Below are 9,806 nucleotides of genomic sequence, written 5' to 3'. Positions count from 1 at the left end.
AGGGTTGGTCCTTGGCGCTTTCTGAAAAATCAGACCTCTTGGAAGTGTCTCAAGTTGGGCACCTTGAAACACTAGTCATGTTTAAAAAACTACAGGCAATATTTTCAATCCATAATTCTGAAAGGACTTTACAAATCAAATGGCATATATTTTCACCCAAAAACAAAAGCAGACTTTTTAAAATCATGGGATTTAGGTCTTGAATAAGCCCTTGAAGCTAAAATATGAAAATGTAGAATCTGACACGTTAGGGAGATGTCTGAAAAGTGGGTTTTCACAGAATCTATGTCCTGAGTTTTAACAAGAAGATTATTTGACCAGGGAGAATTTGAACCAATGATCTCTTTCAGGGTTTGGTTAGATCTTCTGAAAATATGGAACACGTACTTACATTACCATCCCTCATATGCTTAGATTACTGCAGATGTTCAGAGTCAGCATGATCCAGTGAACTGAGCCTGAAGCAAAGAACCAGGAAGATCCAAGTGTAAGCCTCTTTCTTCCAGACACTCATTGTATAGGCTTTGGGAAGTCACCTGTAAACAGACACTCCAGCTGGGGAAGGACAAAGTGTCCCAATTTAAGTTCTTTTTCTCAGAGCTTGCTTTCTTGTCAAAAACAAGATTGCAAAACTAGAGAAAACCAATTCTAAATGCTGGATAGTAGCCACCAGAATCTTTTTCAGCTTCAGCCCACTCAGAGGGCACAGGACACACCTTATGGTAGCCTCCTTTGCACCAGTTTCTCTTTTGTTTTGTCAGTAGGATACATTTAATATTACACAAATTTAATAGCAAGTTTAGAGATAATTCTTTCACAAATCACACAAAGAATTTGCCTCCTGTATATGACTTATTAATGTATCACTCCTTCCAGTGGAGAATTATCACCCTGCTAGGAGAATGGACTCAATGCTCTTTTATCTTGAATAAGTACTTGCCAACATCTTTGTTATAGGTGTCTTGTAACATGCACTGTCTATGCTATCCCTCAGTAACATAATGGAATAACGTTAGTAAAGCCAGGTTTTTGGGTTTTTCTATTTAAATTGAACATTTTAATATATTACCGCTTCCTGACATCTTCCTTGAAAAATTAATTTGGATTGGCTTACACATGAGCCTTGTCAAAAACTAAAATCAGCTAGTAAGATACACAGGCAAGGAAAAACACTGTGTTGAGTTTGTGGGATATGTAGCATGAAGCTGAAGGCATTAGTGTTGAACTGTTTTATTTAACATCTTCAATAGTGGTCAGGAAAAGATAAAGAGCATATTAAGTTTACTAGCACTACATGGGTAGGTGTCAAGCACCCACTTAATCAGAGGAAAATAGATGCAGACAGGTATCTATACTCCAGATATACAGGAAGAAAGTCAAATCAGATTAAACACGGAAAAATATAAGCAAACATATTCTGGGACGAACACAAAATACAACCAGGAAGATCATCTTCCTATCCACCCTCTCCCCCTTGGAATTCATGCATCTCTCTTGGACTGCTACAGCTCTGTATTTTGATCCCAGGAGATTACTTCCAAAGTTAAACCAACAAAAGCTAAGTAAAAAACATTGCCGCCACCACCACTGTAGGTGCTAGGTTTATTAGAATGCATGGCGTAACATCTGCAAACAACTTTATTAAATATATTTTGACATGTAGAGAGGGCCTTTTCAGAACAATGGATGTCCTTCATTATGAAAAAAAATTTATTTCATTGGCATGTACTTGTCTGGATATTACTCTTGGGAAGTTGGAAAGGGTTCAGAAAAAAAACCTACAGCGAGTAAGGGTCTGGAAAACATGCCCTTATATTAAGAGGCTAAAGAAGCACAATGTATTTTGTTCATCGAAGAGAAAGTTAAGAGGTGGCTATCACAATCTATAGGTGCCTACTAGGGAAAAGATTTCTGCCGACAGTGAGCTTTTTAAATTTAGTAAACAAAGGCATACCAAGATCCAATAGTTGAAAACTGAAGCTAGACAATTTCAGACTAAAAGCAAGGTACATATTGCCAATGGGGGTTACTGAATTTACTTAAGGATGTGTCACTTGAATTATTTAAGTCAAGATTAGATATCTTGCTAAAAGTTATACTTCAGCATAACTAAAAGTTATGGGTATTGATACAGAAATAACTTGGTGATACTGTTTGGCCCACATTGCGCAGTCCAACCTAGACGATCATAATGGTCCCTTATCGTCCTTAAAATCCATGAAAGAATTTCTTCACCAACACCTTGTCAATAACCTTACCCAAAAAGGGGCAGGTTAGAGATAGGATAGTAGATATACTATAGGCAACAATTCTTCATTGACATGAGAATCATATACTAAGCCTTTTACACTAATTTTGATGATATTTCCTTGAAATTGGCATTTGTCTTTAAAGTGATTGAAAGGAAAGTGCTGTGAAGAACCAAAATTAATAAAACGTTTCAGAGTAGCAGCCGTGTTAGTCTGTATTCCCCAAAAAAGAAAAGGAGTACTTGTGGCACCTTAGAGACTAACAAATTTGAGCATAAACTGAAGTGAGCTGTAGCTCACGAAAGCTTATGCTCAAATAAATTTGTTAGTCTCTAAGGTGCCACAAGTTCTCCTTTTCTTTTTTTCAGAATTAATAAAATTACAGCATGTGAAAGATCAGAATGATGAGTTTGTAATGGAAAACTGAGAGGAAAAATAGTTGGATTTACCCAACACCCTTCTAATCTCATTTTCTGTTGCAGTTGAAAAGATTGAACAGTTTCTAGATAACTTGAAATGATATCCTTGGAGAAGACATCTACAGACAGGTTTTTAAGCTAATCATGTCTGAAATTTAAGAATTGCTGCCCACTCACAAAAATTAAAATTAGTTTTATGTCTAAAATTGGAGAAACAGGACATACAAAGCCAAGTAAGCAAATAATCTAATAATTATGATTAAAAGCTAAAATGACTTTTCCCACTCAGCCCCGCCCATGTTGAATCTGAAATGGCTGCCATGAATACAAATGGTGACTTTAGAGATGCCAGTGAGAAAGTGTTAAGAAGATTTTCTAGGGGTAAAACAGTTTACAGAAATACATATGGAGACCTAACATTTTCACCCTAAATGAGGAAAAGATGACAAAGTAAATGTGAAGTATTCTGAGAGCAAGTTAACTTCCACATTACAAGGCAGTCACTATATAGTTTACAATGCTCTTTGAAATCAATGTGCCACAGAGAATTACAACAGCTGAGGATTTGGCTCAATGGCAAGAATTGTGGGTCTGAGTGCAAGTCACTCAAAGCTGGCAATGAAGGCAAAAATGAGAATTTGATACTGGAGTCCGTTCTAAACTATGCATATATTTTGTGAGGGGAAGGTAACCTGTGAGCTCAGACTACTTCATGCTTCCTTTGTTACCTCTCCGTGTGTGACAAACAACAGATGTGTGTATATATATATATATTTTTTTATAGTTTTACTCCTAGAAAAGTATTCTATTCCTTTCTGACTGAGACGAGTCATCATTTGTGTCCTTACCAGCTATGCAAATACAATATTTAGGGCTGGTTGGTGAAAATAATTTAAATTTATAATCACAAGTATTGGATTAATTTACTTCAATACAGCTTTTGGGTACTCAGCACCTTTGAAAGTCAGGCTATTTTTATTTAGGTACCTAAATAAGGATTTGAGACATTTTTAGTTCTTTATTTTTTTAAGATATATTGGCCAGTCTTTGCTGATACACATTTTAAAAAGATGTAAGTAATTCACAAAGAATGGAATGTTTGAGCAGTGTTGCTGTCTTGAGTTTTATTGAGATTTCTCAATTCATAGAATACTTTAAAAAAGGAACCTTGAAATGTTAAAGCACTTTAAAAAGACATTTTATATATATGGAAAGCCTACAAGACAGTGCTCTGAGTTACGTACTACATTTTAGGTATCTCTTTGGTAAATTATTTTTTCAAAATACTTACACTGCATTTCTATTTTATCTGATTGCTCCCATTTTACACACTAAACTTGCAGAAAAACAATATTCAGAATAAAGTCTCAGGTTTACTGTATTTTCCATTTTAACACTTATGTGCTTAAAATACATGGAAATAAGTTTAATTGTAAGCAAAGCCAAATTATTTTCAAAATATGTCAATTCATAAGTCATTGCAGTTGAGTCAAAGCTGTTCATAGTTTTGCTATGACTACTTTCCATAAATAAAAACTACTGTACATTTTAAGATTGATCAATTAAATACACATCAATTTACCATATTCACACAGATATACAAAGACATCTACCACAAAAGTTCATTTATAAGAGGCAACAACCTTTCATATTGTTTAAAAGTGATTTTCTTTTAACATGCTCATCTGGTTTACTTGTTAAAAACAACTCTTTTTAAACATCTCCATGAAATCTATTTTGGTAAGCAAGCAGCAAATTAACAATTCAGAACGATCAAAACTTTTTCAAGACTGAAAATCTTGGTTTAGTTGTTGGGGGAAGGGAGGAAGAAAAATAAATTTCAGTAGTCATCAAACATTACATATTAATTGTGAAACAGAGTTGAATATTTCCCATCAAACATTTAATCCACCAAACATTTTTAAGCAAGGACTTTAGTGCAAAATCATAAGTGGAAGCTGTCTTAAGTAGACTGCTGCTCTACGGAAGACAAAGGACCCTGAAGACAAATCATTGTGTTTGCATCTCTCCCCCAGAATTGCAATCTAACAGAAGAGTAACTATAGAAAATAAAGACCAGTTAATCTTTTTATGCTTTCAGAGTATTATTTGAACATGGGTACTAAATCACAGCTCATGATTATTCTTTTATGCAAAAATACCTTAGAAAACAAATCTCAGATTGTGGTTATGGTTGGAAATCTGACTTTAAAAATGGCATATAAAGTCAGCTAATTATATACATATTTATTTGATTCAAGCCATACATTTTAGCTACCGTTTACCCTGTAATACTCATAGAACTGTAGAAGAGAGCTAACTAGGTGTATTCTAGTTCACCTTGCACATACTAAGAGGACAAAGTCTTATTACAAAATAATTTGCTATGGGTGAGACACAAAGCATAAAACATTTAATTTATTTTTTTCCGCTAGATGTATGTTGCGGCAGTGAAAGTCTTGTTTGTATCTGTAAACTGAGAAAATGTGGAGAAAAAATATGGAAGAACAAGATTTTTTAGTTATCATTCTGACCTAACCACATTAACAGAAAAGGTTAAAACAGGTTTTTGAAAGACCATTAAATCTTCAGATATTTTGTATATAAGTTCTGAATCCAAACCCCTTTATTTATCAGAAGAAATTCATTGCCAAAGATGACTACTATTTGTCCTTTAGTCATATAGCATATGTGAACAGTGCCATTGAAAATGCCATTTTCCATGTCAGTCTACAAGTAGACACAAAGGTTATCTATATGGAAATCATATACATCCTCTATATGAATTTGCCCATTTTAAATTATGATTCTCTTCCACATAATATTTCACATTTCAAGATATTCAAATTCTAGCAATAGTCCTTGTTTTAATTTTATGGAATAGTTCTTAAAAAGGATATTTTGCAATTCAAGTTCCAGTTTTTAAATGAACACTTCAGATTGCAAAAAGAGAAACCACTACTACAGATTCTCATCTTCTAGATTTCATTTTCCTATCCACATCTTTTTACCATAATTAATTAAGTGACCAGATCATGTCCCCGATGCTAATCAATATATGAATGTACTTTTAAGCAACATTTTGAAGCAGTGTGGAGTAAATAATTTTAGTGAGCTGTAAAACAGCCACATGCAGAGTATACTGTACAACAACAGCTCCAAACCCTTTATAAAAACCCAGCATTCCTTCTTCCCGCTTTATAGTATTGATGCAGTCTCTCATTCCTTCATACTGAGTATTGATTGGAAGCACTTCATAGCCAAGATCTGTATTGTCAATTATTGTGCGTGTTCCCTGAATATGAAGGCGGTGTAAAACTGTCTCCAGTGGGTAAATCATGACATCAGCACAAAGACTGGCAGCAAAGCTAGCTATAAGTTCTGGAAAATAAGCATCCAACATACTCTGCACAGAATTGGAACCCTGCGTAGGAAGGCTCTGGGAATTCTCCCTTTTTATGACAAGCAGAACAAACTTCTGGATGACGGAACTGATGATGTAATGAAGAACTCCATGTAGAACAGTGGGAAAGGTCAAGGCCATAAGGGGGAGGAGCCGTTTGCTATGGGGCACTCCCATGCCAATCACTCTGCCAATCCCTTCTTTCACACAATCCAAAATACCAGGATTATCTCGAATGATTTCACTCTAAAACCAAAATGAAATAGTTACAATTAATATCTGCCTGGCTTGTTTGGGAAATAGCGTAGACACAGACAGTAGTCAAAGCACTATTTTTTCAAGGACAGTTAAATATAAATATAAGAATCATACTGGACCAGACCAAAGGTCCATCTAGCCCTGTATGCTGTCTTCCGAAAGTGGCCAATGCCAGGTGCCCCAGAGGGAATGCACAGAACAGGTAATCATCAAGTGATCCATTCCCCATCGTCCATTCCAAGCTTCTGGCAAACAGAGTCTAGGGACACCATCCCTGCCCATTCTGGCTAATAGGTATTGATGGACCTATCCTCCATGAACTTGAGTAGTTCTTTTTTGAACCTTGTTATAGTCTGGGCCTTCACAAAATTCTCTGGCAAAGAGTTCCACAGACTGACAGTGTGCTGTGTGAAGAAATACTTTTTTGTTTGTTTTAAACCTGCTGCCTATTAATTTCATTTGGTGATCCCTAGTTCTTTTGTTATGAGGAGGAGTAAATAACATTTCCTTATTTACTTTTTCCACACAAGTCATGATTTTATAGACCTCTATCATATCCCCCCCTCGTTGTCTCTTTTCCAAGCTGACAAGTCCCAGTTTTACTAATCTCTCCTCAAACGGCAGCCATTCTGTTTACTTTTTTGACTGCTGCTGCACATTGAGTGGATTGAGTGGAGTGGTTACTATACTTGCATATACATAATGATACCATAACACTGATTTACTGAATTGGATCAAATCTGCATATTACAGAATGTAAACTCATTTTTAAGTAAAAAAAAAAAAATCTTAAAAATATCAATTTACAATTACCTGTTTTGTTTCTAAGTAGTTTAACCCATCAAAACTAAATGTATGTATAGTAGTCAGTGTATTCAGAAAGGGTGTTATTTCATAGCACAGAATCCTGGAAACATTTAACTACATGAAAACAAGGATATTCTATTAAAAAACTTGAAGGACAAATCCAATTTATTTGGAATTTCTTTACTTTTAAGATTAAAATGTGTGTCTTTACTATGTCATCTATTTTTTATTTGTATGAGTTAAAAATGAAGAGCAAATCCAGATTTAACTTTAATTACAAAAATTCAGATAAGTGAGTCTAAAGATTCAGTAGAGGTTATGGTAAGTGTAACAGACTCATAATTGTGTATGTGGCATCTTTCATTCAATAGAGCTCTTTACCCATGCTGCCATCCATAAAAAAACACAATTTATTATTTTCATATTTATTTATTTATATTTTTTTCACATCCTATTATATCCCTAGACAGTCCTGATAAGCCAAAAGCACTGGCTCCATTCAGATTACATTAGTACTCTATACCATACTAAGCCCAATCTTAGAACCTTCATAACTTTTTTTTGTAAATCTCATTACACTGCCTACCCACCAGAAAATTAAAAACAAAGGGGAGGTTGAATGTGTGAGTATATCTGTACACCAGAATACATTTAGGGTAATTTGTCAAATGTAGTCTACCAACATTGATGTGTTGTATTTAGCATCAAGTATACTATAATATAGGTTTTTAAAATTAAATAATTTTCATGGATCTTTTATATAAGATCTTTCAATAAACAGCACCACACAGATTTTGGTACATTTTTTCTTTTATCTTCCCATCCTTCTCAAATGTAAGATAATGTTATCTTGCTGCACATAATCACGGAGGTTTTTTAAAATCATCTTTTGGTATATTGAGTTTCTTCCTTTAAACATACACTTTGTGTGCACAATAGTGACAAATAATCCAAGGTATGCATGGTTTTATTCTAGCAACATTTTGAAAACTGAAACATTTAATATTAGTTTAAGGGCTAATTTAATTGCAAAAAACAATGCTGACATAAAATAGACTTTTATAAAGCCTTATATCTTGCCTATGAGTCAGACTCTCCCATAGTGCTTCAGAGTTATGCTAAGAGGAAAAATACCAACTTGTAGAATTATCAGAGAAAATTAGAATTAAGAAAGAAAAATATTTTTAGCGATCTACTAACCACAAGAATCAGACGCTTGAGCTAGCAAAATATGATGTACTCACCGAAAAGACATAAGGAAACAACAGATGTTTGATTAAGGGGTTGGCAATTTATAAAATAAGGAGAATATTAAAAATAAGATACATCTCTATGAAAAAGGAAGTAATGAGAATGAAACTGTAAATAATTCTAGTATAATTGCATCAGCTTTTAAGCAAATCATGTAACCAGACAACATACAAATCAAACTCGCATGAGCTGCATGAGTGGTTCTATAGATCTGGGTAAAGAATATATTTGTTATGAACTAATTGCTTAATAACCTGACTCAAGATGAATTATCGGAGTTTCATTACTGAGTAAATTCAAACCTGTGAAAATATAATTTATTAATTATTAGTAACACCTAATTAACAAATTTAGAAGTCTGCATTTAAAACAGATTATTGGTTTACAGACCGTTGTGACCTAGCTAATCTAGACGAGGTAATATTTAAAATACATGAAAAAACGTGTATGACTCAATATGGCATTATACCTGCCTGTTGCACTCTCTTTTCTGAAAACTTGCAAAAATAAAAATGTTAAAAATTTTAAATTGAGTATTTTTTGCAGGAGGTAGATGTAGTATGTAAGTAAGCACTGCCTAGTAGTTCTGATATTAAATTTAAAACATCATAGAACGCACATGCACAATTCATTAGAATTTTATGTTTTGAAAAGTACAAATACCATGTTTTCCTTTATTTGTAAAGCAAGGAAAACAGGATATTAAAATGAAAAGCATCTGCTATAATAGCAAGATAAGCACAATGGAGACATCTAGGGTAAATAAACTACAAAGGTAAATTTCAAGTTATCAGCAAAGGCTTTGTTTTAATAAATAGCTGAAATAGCTTCCTTTTAATCTCTTACAATGGAAATTTTACATTTCTTAAAAGGAATATTAGACACTTCATCTAAAAATGACAAGTTTCAGAGTAGCAGCCGTGTTAGTCTGTATTTGCAAAAAGAAAAGAAGTACTTGTGGCACCTTAGAGACTAACAAATTTATTAGAGCATAAGCTTTCGTGATGAAGTGAGCTGTAGCTCACGAAAGCTTATGCTCTAATAAATTTGTTAGTCTCTAAGGTGCCACAAGTACTACTTTTCTTTTTTCATCTAAAAAGAATCAAAACATTGTTCATTTTTAAGGCTATGATTTAGTCAAAGAGGTCGTGGAAGTAACGGAAGCGCCTAGCCACCACGCAGCTGCCCTGCTGCAGACAGTGTGGGCACCCACAGATCCCCATTTCGTCACAGATATTTTTTAGTAAAAGCCAGGGACAGGTCACAGCTTCCGTGACTTTTTTCTTTATTGCCCGTGACCTGTCCCTGACTTTTACTAAAAATACCTGTGACAAAATCTTAGCCTTCTTCATTTTGTCATACAAAATTGACTCTAGTGCTTCAAAACTACAGATTTAATTTTATACGTCAAGTGTGCCA

At 34.2% G+C, this 9,806-nt stretch overlaps 1 protein-coding gene across 1 annotated transcript in view; it reads right to left on the bottom strand.

Annotated features, from left to right (window-relative positions):
• Positions 1 to 3,449: 3,449 nt before the first annotated feature.
• Positions 3,450 to 9,806, bottom strand: part of SLC25A46 (solute carrier family 25 member 46) — a 40,554-nt gene continuing 34,197 nt past the window's right edge. Inside the window, exon 8 of the mRNA XM_038403089.2 lies at positions 3,450 to 6,317. Within this exon, the coding sequence (XP_038259017.1) occupies positions 5,739 to 6,317 (579 nt within the window). The 3' untranslated portion in view covers positions 3,450 to 5,738. The remainder of the gene's footprint in view (positions 6,318 to 9,806) is intronic.

Source organism: Dermochelys coriacea, chromosome 5 (assembly GCF_009764565.3).
Source record: "Dermochelys coriacea isolate rDerCor1 chromosome 5, rDerCor1.pri.v4, whole genome shotgun sequence".
In the NCBI taxonomy this organism is placed as follows: domain Eukaryota; kingdom Metazoa; phylum Chordata; order Testudines; family Dermochelyidae; genus Dermochelys; species Dermochelys coriacea.
This window is presented reverse-complemented; position numbering and strand designations above follow the sequence as displayed.